Source organism: Odocoileus virginianus, chromosome 7, assembly GCF_023699985.2.
Source record: "Odocoileus virginianus isolate 20LAN1187 ecotype Illinois chromosome 7, Ovbor_1.2, whole genome shotgun sequence".
Classification (NCBI taxonomy): Eukaryota; Metazoa; Chordata; class Mammalia; order Artiodactyla; family Cervidae; genus Odocoileus; species Odocoileus virginianus.
This window is the reverse complement of record NC_069680.1, coordinates 40,401,776-40,421,789: the sequence shown is the minus strand read 5'-3', so window position 1 is coordinate 40,421,789 and position 20,014 is coordinate 40,401,776. Positions and strand designations below refer to the sequence as shown.

General features: G+C 35.4%; 1 protein-coding gene across 2 annotated transcripts in view; it reads left to right on the top strand.

Moving 5' to 3' along the window:
• Window positions 1-20,014, top strand: part of PRKG1 (protein kinase cGMP-dependent 1) — a 1,335,516-nt gene that overhangs the window by 1,191,342 nt on the left and 124,160 nt on the right. For both annotated transcript variants that reach the window (XM_070470571.1, XM_070470570.1), the window contains exon 9: window positions 17,818-17,892. In XM_070470571.1, the coding sequence (XP_070326672.1) occupies window positions 17,818-17,892 (75 nt within the window). The remainder of the gene's footprint in view (window positions 1-17,817; window positions 17,893-20,014) is intronic.

Below are 20,014 nucleotides of genomic sequence, written 5' to 3'. Positions count from 1 at the left end.
ACTGACAATAAAAGCTTGGAAGACAGTTCATTATTTTGCAATTGCTTCATTATCCTAAAGAAGAATAAACCCACTTAAAAAGCTTCAGAAAACTGTGAGAGTATATAAAAGCTTAAATAACCTTTTATCTGAAATGACAGAAGTTAACAGTAAAGGCTAACAAGGTACCTGCAAAAGATGAATAGACAAGGAAAAACAAATTAACCAAGTGACTAGTTGAACCGTGGAGCAAACATCATGATGTGAGAAGGCCCCAGTTTATAGATGATACACAGTGTGCTCAGTGGTGGAAAAGAAGGGAAGAGTTCAGAGAAATTAGTGTGTGGATTTTCACAATATGGGGCCTTTATTTATTTTTGTATAATTTTTCAAGATCTCTATTTCCTATATTTACATGAAGTAATTGCCAGTAGGATGGTTTTATTCTATTAATATAGAAGAAACTAACAGTCAGTCACACAACTGAGCCATCATATTTCCTATACAGTGTTAATAATAATGCAAATAATGTGATGGAACTTTAATAAGTACAATATTATATGCAAAATCATTTGAGTTTATGTCATTTGTTAAAATGTAAAACACACGTTAATTATCTTTTCCCCTCTAATTCTATATTTCTAAACATTTTTTTTTTATGAAATGTCATTGATTTACAATGTTGTATTAGTTTCAGCTATACAGGAAAATGATTCATGTATATATGTATGTGTGTATATATATACATATATATACAAACACCTTTTCAGATCCTTTCTTGTATAGGTTACTACAGATTTTGATTATAGCTTCCTGTGCTTTACAGTAGGTCCATGTTGGTAATCTATTTTATATATAATAGTGTATATAAATTAACCCAAACTTCTGATTTATTCATATCCCTTCCCTAATCTTTGTTTTAATACTCTTTCATCTCATTTAACCCTCACAATAGTCATGAGAAAAGATGACATAAGATATTCCAGAAAAGGAAACTGAGAATCAGACTCAATGACTTTTTAGCGCCACAAAGTGCAATGTCTGACTCTAAGACCTAGATCTGTCAGTATATTGTGTTTCAATTGTTACTTTTATATAAAAAATCATGTTAACTAGTAAGCTAAATTCAGTTGTAGGAATCTTTTTAAAAGAATAGAGTGAGAGAGATTAAGGCAGAGAAAATAAGTATGATGCTTTTGAAGTAAGGAAGTGTGTCAGCAGCCTGAATAACTTGGTATAAGATATCTAGCCTGCATCCCTGGTTAAAGGATAATGCCAGTAAGAGATACAGGGAATTTAACTGCAAGTCTTGATGGAAGATAATTCATGCAGTTAAGGCTAAGATGAATTTGGAGCACTGGTGAAATATGCATATGACTCTGAGTGATATCATTGCCGTATGGACCTGGAGAGTTCGAGGACATAGATATAGATTTGAAAGTATATTTGCCTGGGGATCCTAATTATAGTCTTAACAGTAAATTTTATTTCTTGGGAGAGCTTAGAGAAAAGGGTAATTAGCATATTATATGAGAACTAGGGTCTAGTAAAGATCAGTCTACCTGGGATCATATCGCAGATTTACCCTGTTTCTAGCTCTGTGGTCTCAGTCAAGTTGCACAATCTCTGTAAGCCTCATCTCTTGTTTCTTGTTCTAACCTGGAGACACTGACACTGTCTGGAGATATTTTTCATTGTCACCATTGGGCTTTCTGAGGATATCTAGTGGATAAAGGTGAGGATAATTGCTAAATATTCTACCATGCACAGTATAGACTCTATAATAAAGAATTATCTGATCCAAAATGTCAGTGGCACTGAGTTTGAGAAAACCTGCTATAAAACTTCTATAAAGTGGGAGTCATTATATTTACCTCATAAAGTTGTTGTGAGATTTCACTGAGGTGCTGCCAATAATAAAAACAAGACTGAACATGTTGTAAATAATGAATATTTAAGTAAAATAAGTCAATCAATTGAGTGAGAAAAGAGGGCAAAAGACCTAACTTGGGTAACTGCTTACCTTTAAGGGATAGGAGAGGAAAAAATATGTGTGACAGATGCTGAAAAGTAATCTAGAGGAGGGAAAGGAGGAAAATTCAGGGAAAGAATAGAGTAGTTCACAGCACTGACACAAGTTTCTGCTTCATGGCTACAAAACAGAGAAGTCCAACAATAGAGCCAGGCCATGACTCCTCAGGTAGATCACTGAGAATGGGAGCTGAAAAGAGCCCACCAAGATTAACAGGAGATAAGTGATAACTTTGAGGGGAAAATTGTAATAAGAGTAAAAGAAAAAATAGGAACAGACTGCCAGGTTGCAGTAGGTTGATAATTAAATGAAAAATGAGAATGCGAGATAGGAAATGAAGTTTATTCAAATTGACTATTTAGTCATAAGGATTGTTTTGTGTTTTAGGATTGGAGAGACCATCCTATTTATTGACTGAAAGGAAGGAATGCCTAAGGGAGACAATGGAACAATAAGAGCTGTTGTAATTGACAGAGCAAGAGTGGAGAGTAATGATAGAGTTTGTGATCAGGAGTAATGAAAACAGGATTTGCTGTAGAAAGAAGTTGGGGCACTTTCTCTGGGAGAGAAATACAATGATAAAGTCATTATGCTTTAGCCCCAGGGTAAGAAATAGAAGCACAAATTTAGTTTTTATGAACTTCTCGCAAATTACAAAAATAATTTTCTTAAATAGCCCAGCTACACAAGAAGATGTATCTTCTAAATTGCTGTTAATATTTTTTCAGAAAACTTTCTGTTACAATATTCTGTTATGAACTGAGTATTTTGTAAATCTATTGTGTTGAAGCCCTAGTCCCTGAGTATGACTATATTTGAAGATAGGACCTTTACAAGGTAATCAAAGTTAAATGAAGTCAGAGCGGTGGCGCCCTAATCTAAGAGGTGTTAGTCTCTTAGTCATGTCTGACTCTTTATGAATCCATGGACTGTAGCCTGCCAGGCTTCTCTGTCCATAGAATTCTCTAGGCAAGAATACTCGAGTGGGTAGCCATTCTCTTCCCCACCGGAATCTTCCCAACACAGGGATCAAACCTGGGTCTCCTGCAATGTAGGCAGATTCTTTGCTGTCTGATCTACCAGGGAAGACCCTAATCTAAGAGGACTGGTGTTTTATAATTAGAAGAGACATCAGGAGGGTATGCACACAGAGGAAAGGCCACATGAAGACATAGGAAGAAGGGGCTGTAAGTTGGGAAGAAAGGCTTCACCTGAAACCCGCCTTGCTGGCAACTTGATGTTGGACACCTAGCCTCCAGAACTGTGAGAAAATAGATTTTCAGTGTTAAACTATACAGTCTGTAGCATTTTGTTAGCACATCACTAGCAGTCTAATATATTTCCTAATTGGAACTTCTATACATATAGTGCAATAGAAGAAGGAAGATGATCTGTTAAAATAAAGTTGTCTGTGAGAGAAAGTAGATAATTGATATCAAATTCTAGCACCAGCTATTAACTAACTGGCTTCAGCTCTCCATGTTGGAAGATTAAAAAAATTATGTGAATGATGAGTGATATTGTGTTAGAGTCCAGTTGCCTCTATTCAAACCTCATGCTGATACTTACTAGTCATATAACCTTCAGTTGCTTTTATCTATAAAACAGGATAAACTAAATGAAATAGTTTACAATTTCTAACACATGCTAGTTGTTATTTTCATTTTTACTTGATATTTTTGTTATTTCAAGATTTGCTGATCACTAATTTGTGACATCAAAGGGTACATTTATCTCAGCTTCTAATGATTTTTGCAAGAAATAAAAAGAGCAGAATAGATCAAAAATAAAAAGTTCAGACAGACTGATTTTTGAAAAAAAAATGTTATGCTAGAAGCTAATGTTGTTTTTGTTTCAGTTTCAAGGCATAAATAAGTATACTAAAAAGATATTTTGAGAATAAATTTATTGTGCCATCCTAGCATTTCATTTTCAGTTTAATTAAAAAAAGAGCAGTTAATTTCATAGTAATTTATGTTCCCATGCAGTTTTTCTTACCAGAGTTTTCTAGAGGCAGTCTTTAAATAGTTACAAAAATGTAGATTGTTTTGTCTAATATCTGATACAGTTGGTACCTCTACATTAACTAAAATATTGATATTATCATCTAGGTATTTTTATTGTTTTTTATAAAATGGCCTATTTATTTTCATACAATTTTGATTGAAACATATAAACTTATAAATTTTAAATAATGTCTAAGTAAATAAGCTTGAAAAATATTAAATGGACAAAATATCCACTGTTGCATAGATTCTGCTTTGAAATTAGAAGAATCTGGAGAAAATGAAATGAATTTGGCATGCCAGGGCAGTCTATCCTTAGAAACATTATTTCTCCCTATAACCCAAAAGGCTAAACTACCACATGAGATTTGATTTTAATCTCTTCTGCTTTTAATTGAAAGTGAAAGTTGTGTACATTTTAAAATTTGTTCTTTCACTTTTAACTGGGCTTAAATCAAACATTTCACAGCAATTGGGATTCATGAATAGACACACCATTATAAGCTAAAATAATTAGCCTAAGTTAATGTCTTATGTATAATTCAATGATAAATCACTCAGTGTTTCAAACTACTTTCACCCTCATTTATAGCAATACATGTCTTCAATAGGACCCAACATTTAGATAAATTAGTTCATTTTAACTAAACCTTTGTCCTGAAAATTCATCATTCATATAGGTGAATTCTCAAGAGGCACACACTTTCAACTCATAAACTGTGAACTTTATATAAGGCTTTGCTTCAGAAAACTTCAGTTTTCTTGTCTTCTCCTGGTCACACAAGAAATGAGTGAATGAATAGACCCACCATTTCAAATTTCTGTTATATTAATATACTAGAGGGTTATTGATGAGTAAGATACACTAGGTTCCTGCTCTCATGGAACTAATTGTATTGTGGGAAAAACAACAGATATTTAAACAAGGTAGGTTTTTTTTTTTAATTTTTAATTGGAGGAAGATTGCTTTGCTATGTGTTGGTTTCTGCTATACAACAATGAGAATCAGCCATAAATATGTGTGTGTGTATATATATATATCCCCTCCCTCTTGAGATGCCTATGGAGAACAGTATGAAGATTCCTTTACAAAAACTAGGAATACAACTACAGTATGACCCATCTATCCCACTACTGGGCATATACCCTGAGAAAACCAGAATTCAAAAAGACACGCGTACTCTGATGTTCACTGCAGCACTTAACATAGCTTTTAACAAGTGATAAATGCTGATATCAAAATAAAGGGGGTTAAAGTGACAGAGAGTAACAGAATTAGGGTTTATGGTAAAGGCTACTTTGCTATCTTTTGGTAGGGAAGATGCATCTGAAGAGGACACACTGCAGCTGAGACATTAACAGCTTTAAGAAAAAGCCATGCAGAGATCTAGAGAAAGAATATTCCAGGCAGAGGGCAAAGGCTCTGAGTCAGATGCAGGTTTGATGTACTCTAAAGTCAGACGGAGTATACAGTAGGAGAGAAGTCAGAGAGCTTGTAGAGGACTGACATGATCTGACTGACTTTTTTTCTTCATTTATTTTTATTAGTTGGTGGCTAATTACTTCACAACACTGCAGTGGGTTTTGTCATACATTGACATGAATCAGCCATGGAGTTACATGTATTCCCCATCCCGATCCCCCCTCCCACCTCCCTCTCCACCCAATTCCTCTGGGTCTTCCCAGTGCACCAGGCCCGAGCACTTGTCTCATGCATCCCACCTGGGCTGGTGATCTGTTTCACTATAGATAATATACATGCTATTCTCTCGAAACATCCCACCCTTGCCTTCTCCCACAGAGTCCAAAAGTCTGTTCTGTACATCTGTGTCTCTTTTTCTGTTTTGCATATAGGGTTATCATTACATATATATGGAATTTAGAAAGATGGTAATGATAACCCTATATGCAAAACTGACTGACTCTTTAAAAAAATAACCCTGCCTACTGTGTAAGGACAAGAGTGGTAGTACAAATGTGTGTGTGTGTGTGTGTGTGTGTGTGTATAAATACATATGGGCTTCCCCTGTGGCTTGGCAGTGAAGAATCTACCTGCAATGCAGGAGCCACAAAAGACACAGGTTCAATCCCTGGGTCAGGAAGATCCCTTGGAGGAGGGCATGGCAACCCACTCCAGTATGCTTGCCTGGAGAATCCTATGGACAGAGGAGCCAACACTACTGGAGAGACTTAGCACGCACACGCACATATTAATATATAATAAAAGGAAATTCTATTCCTATGGAAATAATTCCTAAGAGAGAGAATCGTGTCTGGGACCAAAGAGGCATAGAAAAACAGGATTTGTTTCAGATTATTGAAGGTAATATGCCAAACCCAACACCTCATATTTGCTAAGAACTCTGCCATACATGAGTGGTTGTTGTTCAGTCATCACTAAGTCTTGTCTAACTCTTTGTGATCCCATGGACTGCAGCACACCAGGCCTCGCTGTCCATCACCAACTCCCGGAGTTTACTCAAACTCACGTCCGTTGAGTCAGTGATGCCATCCAACCATCTCATCCTCTGTCACCCCCTTCTCCTCCTGCCCTCAATCTTTCTCAGCATCAAGGTCTTTTCCAATGAGTCAGCTCTTCACATCAGGTGGCCAAAGTACTGGAGCTTCAGGTTCAGCATCAGTCCCCTCAATGAATATTTAGAGTTGATTTCTTTTAGGATTGACTGGTTTGAGAGTCCCTCTTAAGAGGGACTCTTAAGAGTCTTCTCAAGCACCTGTAAATTCCTTTTGGGTGTTTCTTATTCTCTTTGTATAATCCACAGTAGCTTGAATTGTTCTTCATGGGTTGTAGGCATTGCCTAAGTTTGTATGTGTGTCTGCATGAATAGATGGGTGGATGGATGAATGGAGGGGTGGATAATTGAAAAAAAAATGTAGAAGTTGTTTACTTTTATTGTATTTGTGGCTCATGTTCCCTCTGAAGAAATGTATTCATATGTTACTTGCTAACATAAACCACCAATAATTACACCTTCTAGTTAAAGATGAACAAAAATAACATGACAAACACAAGAGACATTACCTAAAGCCACAAAGTGAATTATTAGATTTTTTTCAATAAAAGAAGTAAAATAATTAAAGATGCTTCTAAAATCTTAGACTTAGTAACAGGTATCCAAGTTGGAGGACTAAATTTATATTTTCTTTTAATAAACATGTTTTAAAGGATTTATCCAAGTTACAAAAATCTAATGGGCTATAATCATATACACCTGTCAAATTAATAGAGCACAACAAACATTTTACTTAGCACTATTGAAGCATTTGCAATAGTTTCTGGTTTAAGATTTTACGTTTGATGTATTTTGTTTTAATATTTTGTTTTAATCTTTAACCATTAAGAATAGATCACCACCTTATTTTAGAATGTAATCAAGAAAAAAAATGTTCTAAAGAAGTTTTGAGATTTTCTCCTATCCTATTTTGAATTTGAAAAAATTCTGTTTTAAATATTTTTATACAAGATTTCTAAACAACATAGTCTAATTGGTGATAGCAGATCATGAAGACTAAATTAACTACTATATATTACTGAGTGCATACATGATGTATGAATATAAAGAGTGCTTTGTAAACCATAAAGTGAAATAAAAATGCTATTGATTTTTAGCAGCATGATAATGCTGATCTCTGATGTTTGAACTGCCTTTCTAATAATATCATAGCCTGTTACTCTCTCGATGAAGTCTCCTCATATCACAACAGAGGAACAAAATTATACACTTTTTAGACATACCACTGAGTAATCAGCTCCCTTCACAAGGATGTTTTGGCTTAATAATGAAAGCATCCTAATAGCTGAAATTATTACCCACTGAGTTACTGTCACTACAGTATTCTAAAACAGACAAACTTCCTAGAATGAGAAACCCAACCCTGTTAACTGATATTTCTTTTTTAAATTAATTTATTTACTTTAATTGGAGGCTAATTACTTTACAATATTGTGGTGGGTTTTGCCATCCACTGATGTGAATCAGCCATGGGTGCACATGTGTCCCCCATCCTGAACCCCCCTCCCACCTCCCCTCCCTCCCCATCCCATCCCTCTGGGTCATCCCAGTGCACTGGCTTTGAGTGCCCTGTTTCATGCATTGAACTTGGACTGGTCATCTATTTCACATATGGTAATATACATATTTTAGTGCTATTCTCTTAAATCATCCCACCCTCCCCTTCTCCCACAGAGTCCAAAATTCTGTTCTTTATATCTGTGTCTCTTTTGCTCTTTTGCATATAGGGTTGCTGTTACTATCTTTCTAAATTCCATATGTATGTGTTAATGTACTATATTGGTGTTTTTCTTTCTGACTTACTTCACTCTGTATAATAGGCTCCAGTTTCATCCACCTCATTAGAATTGATTCAAATGTGTTCTTTTTAATAGCTGAGTAATATTCCATTGTGTATATGTACCACAGCTTTATTATCCATTCATCTGCTGATGAACATCTAGATTGCTTCCATGTCCTAGCTATTATAAACAGTGCTGTGATGAACATCGGGGTACACATGTCTCTTTCAATTCTGGTTTCCTCAGTGTGTTTGCTCAGCAGTGGGATTGGTGGGTCGTATGGCAGTTCTATTTCCAGTTTTTTAAGGAATCGCCACATTGTTCTCCATAGTGTCTGTACCAGTTTGTGTTCCCACCAACAGTGTAAGAGTATTCCCTTTTCTCCACACCCTCTCCGGCATTTATTGTTTGTAGACTTTTTGAGAGCAGCCATTCTGATCAGCATGAGATGGTACCTGTGGTTTTGATTTGCATTTCTCTGATAATGAGTGATGTTGAGCATCTTTTCATGTGTTTATTACCCATCTGTGTGTCTCCTTTAGGAGACATGTCTGTTTAGTTCTTTGGCCCATTTTTTGATTGGGTCATTTATTTTTCTGGTATTGAGCTGCATGAGCTGCTTATATATTTTTGAGATTAATTCTTTGTCAGTTATTTCATTTGCTATTATTTTCTCCCATTTTGAAGGCTGTCTTTTCACCTTGCTTATAGTTTTCTTCGTTGTGCAAAAGCTTTTAAGTTTCATTAGGTCCCATTTGTTTATTTTTGCTTTGATTTCCATTACTCTGGGAGGTGGGTCATAGAGGATCCTGCTGTGATTTATGTCAGAGAGTGTTTTGTGGTTTCCTCTAGGAGTTTTATAGGTTTTGGTCTTACATTTAGATCTTTAATCCATTTTGAGTTTATTTACTGTATGGTGTTAGAAAGTATTCTAGTTTCATTCTTTTACATGTGGTTGACCAGTTTTCCCAGCACCACTTGTTAAAAAGATTGTCTTTCCTCCATTGCATATTTTTGCCTCCTTTGTCAAAGATAAGATGTCCATAGGTGCATGGATTTATCACAGGGCTTTGCATTTTTTTCCATTGATCTATATTTCTGTCTTTGTGCCAGTACCATACTGTCTTGATGACTGTAGCTTGTAGTATAGTATGAAGTCAGGCAGGTTGATTCCTCCAGTTTCAGTCTTCTTTCTCAAGACTGCTTTGACTATTTGAGGTTTTTTTGTATTTCCATACAAATTGTGAAATTATTTGTTCCAATTCTGTGAAAAATACCATTGGTGGCTAGATAGGGATTGCACTGAATCTGTAGATTGCTTTGGGTAGTATACTCATTTTCACTTTATTGATTCTTCCAATCCATGAACATGGTATATTTCTCCATCTATTTGTGTCGTTTTTTATTTCTTTCATCAGTGTTTTCTCATTTTCTATATATAGGTCTTTTGTTTCTTTAGGTAGATTTATTCCTAAGTATTTTATTCTTTTTGTCGCAGTGGTGAATGGGATTGTTTCCTTAATTTCTCTTTCTGTTTTCTCATTGTTAGTGTATACGAATGCAAGGGATTTCTGTGTATTAATTTTATATCCTGCAGCTTTACTATATTCATTGATTAGTTCTAGTAATTTTCTGGTGGTTTCTCTAGGGCTTTCTATGTAGAGGATCATGTTATCTGGAAACTGAGAGTTTTACTTCTTTTCCAATCTGCATTCCTTTTATTTCTTTTTCTTCTCTGATTGCTGTGGCTAAAACTTCTAAAACTATGCTGAATAGCAGTGGTGAGAATGGGCATCCTTGTCTTGTTCCTGACTTTAGGGGAAATGTTTTCAATTTTTCGCCATTAAGAATAATGTTTGCTAAGGGTTTGTCATATATGGCTTTTACTATGTTGAGGTATGTTCCTTCTATGCCTGCTTCCTGGAGAGTTTGTATCATAAATGGCTGTTGAATTTTGTCAAAGGCTTTCTCTGCATCTACTGAGATAATCATATGGTTTTTACCTTTCCATTTGTTAAGGTGGTGTATCACATTGAATGATTTGTGAATATTGAAGAATCCTTGTATCCCTGGGATAAAGCCCACTTGGTCATGATGTATGATCTTTTTAATATGTTGTTGGATTCTGTTTGCTAGAATTTGTTAAGTATTTTTGCATCTATGTGCATCAGTGATATTGGCCTGTAGTTTTCTTTTTTTTGTGGCATCTTTGTCTGGTTTTGGTATCAGGGTGATGGTGGCCTCATAGAATGAGTTTGGGAGTTTACCTTCCTCTGCAATTTTCTGGAAGAGGTTCAGTAGGATAGGTGTTAACTCTTCTCTAAATTTTTGGCAGAATTCACCTGTGAAGCCATCTGGTCCTGGACTTTTGTTTATTGAAAGATTTTTTTTAATTAAAGTTTTGATTTCTGTGTTAGTGATGGGTCTGTTAAGATTTTCTGTTTCTTCCTGGTTCAGTTTAACATGATAACCCAAAACCTATGGGATTCAGTGAAAGCAGTGCTAAGGGGAAGGTTCATAGCAATACAAGCTTACCTCAAGAAACGAGAAAAATCAAATAAAGAACCTAACTTTACACCTAAAGCAACTAGAAAAAGAAGAAATGAAGAACCCAGGGTTAGTAGAAGGAAAGAAATAATAAAAATTAGAGCATAAATAAATGAAAAAGAAACAAAGGAGACTATATCAAAAATCAACAAAGCTAAAAGCTGGTTCTTTGAGAAGATAAATAAAATAGACAAACCATTAGCCAGACTTGTCAAGAAAAAAAGGGAGAAGAATCAAATCAACAAAATTAGAAATGAAAATGGAGAGATCACAACAGATAACACTGAAATACAAAGGGTCATAAGAGACTACTATCACCAACTATATGCCAATAAAATGGATAACTTGGAAGAAATGAATGAATTCTTAGAAAAGTATAACTGATATTTCTTAAAGAAAAATCCTATAAATATCATTCCTGATGTGAAAGAATCATCATCCCCCCCTCTCCCCCCCGGCCTTCTCCTTTTATTTCTTCCCTTTCTTCCTCCATTCTTTAATCCATTTTTCTCTCCTTCCTTCATTCCTTTTTACTTCCTCTTTCTTTTCCACCCCTTCCTTGCAAGTATGTTTAAAATACAACATTAAGCATAAGGGGGATTTTCCATCTGTTCTTTCTGCCTCAATACACTAAACTAATCACATGTTATCCACTTTCTTCAAAAAGTTTGGTCAAGATTTGTTAAAGTTTGATCTTACATCCTAAAAAAAGTAGCAGAAAGGTGTTGCATACTTAGTGTGTATACAATAAGATTTGCAATTAGTTCAGACTTGCAACAGGAATGATAAATTCTGTAATACCATCAATTATGTTTATCAAGATGTCCTAAATTATTCATTGATCAGTGCAGAGATACAGAGACAGTTATTTGGAGCTTATTAATATTGCTCAAAAATGCTATATTTTCTTAAACTTCTAGTTAACTATACTGGTTAACTTATTGTGTTAGGCGGCTTAGAATATTAGCAAAATGTATTTGTCTCATGTTTCAAAAAGTATTATTTGGCCAGGATTGCTTCCTAATTAAAGATTATTTATAATTGGCATATGGTTCCAATTCTAAAGTCAAGATTATAGTTCTACATATTTTTATTTTGAAAAGAAATTCCATATGTTTAATCTCTAATTGAGAGTATAAATGTAAATGTTTTTATAGATAGTTGCCATGACTACTCCTTCATCTCTATGTATGTCTTTGGGTGTCTGTGCTTCTGTGTTATAGATGGACACGTAGATATTCTATCATGTGTATATGTTTAATGGTCTATTATTTTGTGAAAATATTGCTTATGGAATTTTAAAGAATAAACACATTTGCTTATGTTAAAGGTTTAAAGTCAAAATAGTAAACCATATTTAATCATAGATATTTTATGCTTGCATCTCTATAAACAACAATAAAGCTATGCAGAAAAAAAATAAAAAGAATTATTAATACCTAAAGCATAAAGATGTCCCTATTAGTTATTTGTAGTAAGAGAACTATTAGTGATATTTTAATTTCTTCTCTCATTTAAAAATCTTTTCCATAATAAAAAAATCATGTACACATTAAATAAGAAGTGTTTTCCTCAGTTAGAGGGAATTTACTTCAAAAATAATTTTCTGTCCTATCAATATAGGGACCTTTTGTAAGTACATGTCATTTCCCTTCACTTTGTTTTATCTAGTAGCAAAAAAAAAAAAAATCATAAATATTGGATAATTAGCACCATAGAAAATTTGTGTTTTAAACCAAGGGCTAATTGTATAGTGCTTCCCCATTTTGGCTGCAAAGAATATAATCAGTCTGATTTCGGTGTTTACCGTCTGGTGATGTCCATGTATAGACTTCTCTTGTGTTGTTGGAAGAGGATGTTTGCTATGATCAATGTGTTCTCATGGCAAAACTCTATTAGCCTTTGCCCTGCTTCATTCTGTACTCCAAGGCCAGATTTACCTGTTACTCCAGATGTTTCTTGATTTCCTGCTTTTGCATTCCAGTCTCCTATAATGAAAAGGACATCTCTTTTGGGTGTTAGTTCTAGAAGGTCTTATCAGTCTTTATTGAACCATTCAACTTCAGCTTCTTCATCATTACTGGTCGGGGCATAGATGTGGATTACCATGATATTGACTGGTTTGCCTTGGAAACGCACAGAGATCATTCTGTCATTTTTGAAATTGCATCCAAGTACTGCATTTTGGACTCTTTTGTTGACTATGATGGCTACTCCATTCTTCTAAGGGATTCCTGCCCACAGTAGTGGATATAATGGTCATCTGAATTAAATTCACCCATTCTAGTCCATCTTAGTTTGCTGATTCCTAGAATGTCAACACTCACTCTTGCCATCTCCTGTTTGACCACTTCCTATTTGCCTTGAATCATGGACCTGATATTCCAGGTTCCTATGCAATATTGCTCAGCATTGGACCCTGCTTCTATCACCAGTCACATCCAGAACTGGGCGTTGTTTCTGCTTTAGCGCCATCTCTTCATTCTTTCTGGATTTATTTCTCCATTGATCTCCAGTAGCATATTTGGCACCTACCAACTGTGGAGTTCATCTTTCAGTGTCCTATCTTTCTGCCTTTTCATATTGTTCATGGGGTTTTCAAGGCAAGAATACTAAAGTGGTTTGTCATTCCCTTCTCCAGTGGACCACATTTTGTCAGAACTCTCCACCATGACCCGTCAGTCTTGGGTGGCCCTACATGGCATGGTTCATAGTTTCATTGGGTTTAGACAAGTTTGTGATTCAGGTGATCAGATTGGTTAGTTTTCTGTGATTGTGGTTTTCAGTCTGTCTGCCCTCTGATGGAGAAGGTTAAGAGGCTTACTGAAGCTTCCTGATGAGAGAGACTGACTGAGGGGGAAACTGGGTCTTGTTCTGATGGGCGGGGCCATGCTCAGTAAATCTTTAATCCAATTTTCTGTTCATGGGTGGAGCTGTGTTCCCTCCCTGCTATTTACCTGGGGCCAAACTACACTGGAAGTAATCAAGATAGTGGGATCAAAAGATCCCATGCAGGTACTGCTACACTCACTGCCACCAACCCTGCATCCGGTCACCACCCACCCAGCCTCTGCTGAAGACTCCTGGACACTCCTGGGCAAGTCGGGGTCAGTCTCTAGTGGGGTCATTGCTCCGGGAGCTGACTGTGGACCATATCATGTACTCCTTATTCCCAGATTCAGACTTAAATTGAATAAAGTAGGGAAAACCAATAGACCATTCAAGTATGACCTAAATCAAATCCCTTATGATTATACAGTGCAAGTGAGAAATAGATTCAAGGGATTAGATCTGATAGACAGAATGCCTGATGAACTACAGACAGAGGTTCATGACATTGTACAGGAGATAGGAATCAAGACCATCCCCAAGAAAAAGAAATGCAAAAAAACAAAATGGACAGTCTGAGGAGGCCTTAAAGAAAGCTGTGAAAAGAAAAGAAGCAAAAAGCAAAGGAGAAGAAGAAAGATTTATCCATTTGAATGCAGAGTTCCAAAGAATAACAAGGAGAGATAAGAAATCCTTGCTCAGTGATCAGTGCAAAGAAATAGAGGAAAACAATAGAATGGGAAAGATTAGAGATCTCTTCAAGAAAATTAGAGATACCAAGGGAACATTTCATGCAAAGTTGGGCACTATAAAGGACAGATATGGTATGGACCTAACAGAAGCAGAAGATATTAAGAAGAGGTGGCAAGAATACACAGAAGAACTGTACAAAAAAGATCTTCATGACCCAGATAATCATGATGGTGTGATCACTCACCTAGAGCCAGACATCCTGGAATGTGAAGTCAAGTGGGCCTTAGAAAGCATCACTATGAACAAAGCTAGTGGAGGTGATGGAATTCCAGTTGAGGTATTTCAAATCCTGAAAGATGATGCTGTGAAAGTGCTGCACTCAATATGCCAGCAAATTTGGAAAACTCAGCAATGGCCACAGGACTGGAAAAGGTCAGTTTTCACTCCAATCCCTAAGAAAGGCAATGACAAACAATGCTCAATGTACCACACAATTGCATGCATCTCACACACTTGTAAAGTAATGCTCAAAATTCTCCAAGCAGGCTTGGAAAACAGCATGTGAACCATGAACTTCCAGATGTTCAAGCTGGATTTAGAAAAGGCAGAGGGAGGAATATGAATAACCTCAGATATGCAGAAGACACCACCCTTATGGCAGAAAGTGAAGAAGAACTAAAGAGTCTCTTGATGAAAGTGAAAGAGGAGAGTGAAAAAGTTGGCTTAAAACTTAACATTATGAAAACTAAGATCATGGCATCTGGTACCATCACTTCATGGCAAATAGGGAAACAATGGAAACAGTGACAGACTTTATTTTGGGGGGCTCTAAAATCATTGCAGATGGTGATTGCAGCCGTGAAGTTAAAAGACACTTGCTCCTTAGAAGAAAAGTTATGACCAACTTAGCATATTAAAAAGCTGTCATTACTTTGCCAACAAAGTTCCTTCTAGTCAAAGCTATGATTTTTCTAATAGTCATGTATGGATGTGACAGTTGGATATAAAGAAATCTGAGACTGAGGAATTGATGCTTTTGAAACTGTCATGTTGGAGAAGCCTCTTGAGTCTCTTGGACAGCAAGGAGATCCAACCAGTCCATCCTAAAGGAAATCAGTCCTGAATATTCATTGAAAGGGCTGATGCTGAATTGAAACTTCAATGCTTGCCACCTGTTGAAAAGAACTGACTCATTGGAAAAGACCCTGATGCTGGGAAAGACTGATGGTGGTAGGAAAAGGGGACAACAGAGGATGAGATGGTTGGATGGCATCACCAACTTGATGGACATGAGTTTGAATAAACTCTGGGAGTTGATGATGGACAGGGAGGCCTGGTGTTCTATAGTCCATGGGTTGCAAAGAGCCTGAGAGTACTGAGGGACTGAACTGAACTGAAGGAGGAAGTCAGGAATTTTTTTTAGCTATTTGAGTTTTCAAATTGCTATGCATTTTAAATGTTTAAGAAAAAATGTGTTAACAGTCTGTTCTATACATCTGATTCTCTTTTTCTGTTTTGCATATAGGGTTATCGTTACCATCTTTCTAAATTCCATATATATGTGTTAGTATACTGTAATGGTCTTTATCTTTCTGGCTTACTTCGCTCTGTATAATGGGCTCCAGTTTCATCCATCTCATTTGATCCAGTATTTTTGAAAAGCTAGGTTTTAGTAGTTCTTGCTCTTTGTTTTTACCACTTAATTCTCTTTTTTCCTCTGTTTGCCTTTTCACAGTGTTTAGATTTGGTTGTATTTAAAATATTTAAGTATTATATAGGAAAGGATTGGGTAACAGAGAAAATGGATTATAATTCTAAATTTCTATCATTTTGGATAAATAACCTCTCTGTGTTTAAATTTCACATTATTTGTGAGAACAGGAAATCAACCAGATGTTATCATTTTTTTCATAATAAAAGGTATGTATTTTACTATACAATGCAAGCCCATATCACTTTAAGGAGTTTCTCAAAGAAGTCTTTCTCTAATAATAACTAAAATATTCAATAAGAAAATGGGCAGTTTTACCACATAAAGAACACTGGCCAAAATCATATTTGAGCTATTCTCAACCATGGAGATTACATTTATCATTTATTTTATCATTAATTATATTTTTGAAACTTATATGGACTATTGCCTACTTCGTGTTCATTCACATTCATTCATTTGACCCTCATTAATACATTCATTTTACCTTTTCATACTGTTCATGGGGTTCTCAAGGCAAGAATACTGAAGTGGTTTGCCATTCCCTTGCTTTTGAACTGTAGTGTTGGAGAAGACTCTTGAGAGTCCCTTGGACTGCACGGAGATCCAACCAGTCCATCCTAAAGGAGATCAGTCCTGGGTGTTCATTGGAAGAACTGATGCTGAAGCTGAAACTCCAGTACTTTGGCCACCTGATGCGAAGAGCTGACTCATTGAAAAAGACCCTGATGCTGGGAAAGATTGAGGGCAGGAGGAAAGGGGACAACAGGGGAGGGGATGAGATAGTTGGATGGCATCACTGACTCAATGGACATGAGTCTGGGTAAACTCTGGGAGTTGGTGATGGACAGGGAGGCCTGGCATGCTGCAGTCCATGGTGTTGCAAGGAGTTGGACATGACTGAGCAACTGAACTGAACTGAATGCTCCTTATAGAAAACTTGATACACTATAGAATACAATTCTTGATTCTTTGACTTTTTGTCTAGTCATTGTCTTTTGGTTCCTTTTTGTATTAAAAATGCTTAGTATAGAGACTTCCCTGGTGGACTAGTGGGTAAGACTTCACTTCTATGCAGGATCCCTGGTGGGGGAGCTAAGACCCACATGCCTCGTGGCCAAAAAACCGAAAGATAAAATAGAAGCAGTATTGTAAGAAATTCAACAAAGACTCTAAAAATGGTCCACATCAAAGGGAAAAAAAAAGAAAGAAAAAACATACTTGGTGTATGTAGCCCAGCATTCTAGTTACCCAGTTCCACAGATGAGATCATTACCCAAGGGCCTGATGTAATAGCTACTCCTTTCCCCTTCCAGTTATAGTGTCAAATTTCTCTTTATAGGTTATTTTTTTAAGTGTATGTAAAAATGACAAAGCAACATTTAAATTTAAATTAGCAAACATCCTACATGTTTCATGCATGTTTTGTTTTATAATACTCACTACAAGCAAAGTCATTTGCATGTATTAACATTATAGAGGTTTAAAATTAAAATGTAAAATCTCACAGCACTTTAAAAGACGTTTCTTGCTCTCGGTTTATATCATTATCTGCTATGTTTCTTAATAATGTGCTCATATTAAATGTTTGAATTCAGTTTTATTTAGATCTTTCAGATTGTTTCAGTGTATCATTGACTATGCTGTCATTGTTACCACTTTGCTGAGGATTTATCCTAATCACTGCTTTTTTCCTCTCTGACAGCTCTTTCAAACATTTGATTGGAGGATTAGACGATGTTTCTAATAAAGCATATGAAGATGCAGAAGCTAAAGCAAAGTAAGTGAAAATCTGAGGGGCCCTAATTTTGATGTTTAAAACATGATTTTGAATAGACATAAGGTCAAATATTGGACTCAAAGCTCAACACTCTGTTAGAAAGAAAGTAACTACCTATGAGTGAAAATAAGCAAGATGCTTAAGATAATTACTACATAGTGTGCTTACTTAGTATATCTCCCCTTAAATATGAAACCTTAATTTGGTGAGGAAGATCATCTGGACAAGGGAAAATGATTAGTTTAAAATCCAGTATAAACAATTGAATATAAATGCATTCTTTCTTTCACTGAAAACACTTTCTGAATAAATTGTGGTTGAGTTCACCAGTTTGTGTAATTGTATGAAAAATAATAAGGCTGGAAATATTTCCTCATGTGAGTACACTGTTGCTTTACATTGAACTTTGTCAGTAAAAACTGATCAGTTGATCTAAGAAAGAAGTGGAAAATTTTGTTAGAGCCAAACTTGACTTATAACCCCGAAGAACATCTCAGAAAGCTCTGAGAACTGTTCCTGCCCACCAGAAGTCAAAGTACCCTAAATGTAAGTTGGTTTTTTTTTTGATAGAGGGCTGTACATCAAATGACATTTTTGACATAATCCAGATGTAAGTGTCATATGACCCCTTAAAAGTTCAAGTAGGAAAGTTATCTTTAAGGAGTTGTTTTACTGTTGCTAGGAGAATGTTGCTCTTTCTGGTTGAGCAGGTATTTCTGCCAGTGGGGTAGGTTTGATCAATACATGATACAAATACACAAGACACATTGCGGGGAGAGAGGAGGCCAAAGGGCAGAGAAAACTTTTTGTTTGAATTTTTCTTGTCTTACCATAAAATATGAATTTTATTTCACAACTTGTGTTGCTAAGTTATGATTTATTTGAGATAGTACATAAAGTTATGAGATAGTACATATGTCATTGTATTTTTATATAACAGAGTACATTTTTATCTACTAGAATAGTTTTCTTTAAAACAAAGCTTTACTTTTTTTAAAAAAAAACAAAAATGTGAAGTAATTTGAGATTAACTATTTTCTGCAAAAATTTTAGGTTACTTTTTTAAAAAGTATAATCTATATAATCCTGTTCTTTCTCCCAAGAAGGTAACCTGGGTAAAAACAATTTTGTATTTGATATCATATAGAATACAGGAAGGTTTGAGTTGACTAATATCAGTGACTAGATGGTGCAGGAGAAGAATCTGATTGGTTGGTCTTGTAGTAACCTAAAAAAGGATAAAATAATTTCTTTTGCCTTGAGAATCTATGAAGATTAAAAATTTGGACTAGAACTAAATAAATGATTATTATAATTCATTTTGACAGATAAAATTCTATTATTTTCAAAGCTATATACATATATTCACATTTTCTTCTCTATATAATTTTTGTTTCCTCTGCTCTTTGGAGGGACATAGACTTACATCCTGTAGTCACATACCATCAGTGCCCCTGCTAAGATTTCCTGAGGAAACTACACTAAGCCAGTGTTAACACCAAACAAGCTCCACATGGTCATCAGTATTTCCTATACTGTGACTGATTGGTATGAATTTTCTGGTTTTCTACTTTAGGTTAAAATACATATGAATGCTAAACTTAGACTTTACTTTCTGGTATTTGCATTAATCATCCTGAGATGGCAGAGGAGAGTCATTTAATGTGCCTTATCGGTTTTAAAACTATAAAACTTGGTTATTATTAGACTTTATTCCTAAAGGAACATTTTCTTGCTATATGAATGCTCATATTTATAATTTATGTCAGCAAAGTTTTTCTTGAGTTTATATCTTTAAATAAGGTTACTATGGATCATTTTATATATATTTATATTTGTGTATATATACTCACACACTTCATTTTATATACATTTTATGTGTACAATTAGTGGTAGTATTTAAAGTTTATCTAAAATAATACTTGAGCACTTATTTAAATAATTGTAGAGTTACTGGAAAATGTTGAAGGTCTTTTTAACTGAAATATATCTTTGATCTACTTCTGTTTCTCTGTTATATTTTAGACAGATTTTTTAATGAATGTTTTTCCTATTTATTCTACCCAAAGTCAAGGTCAGTCACTGGCTTAAAACTGATCAGTGCTGGGAAAGCAAATATGAA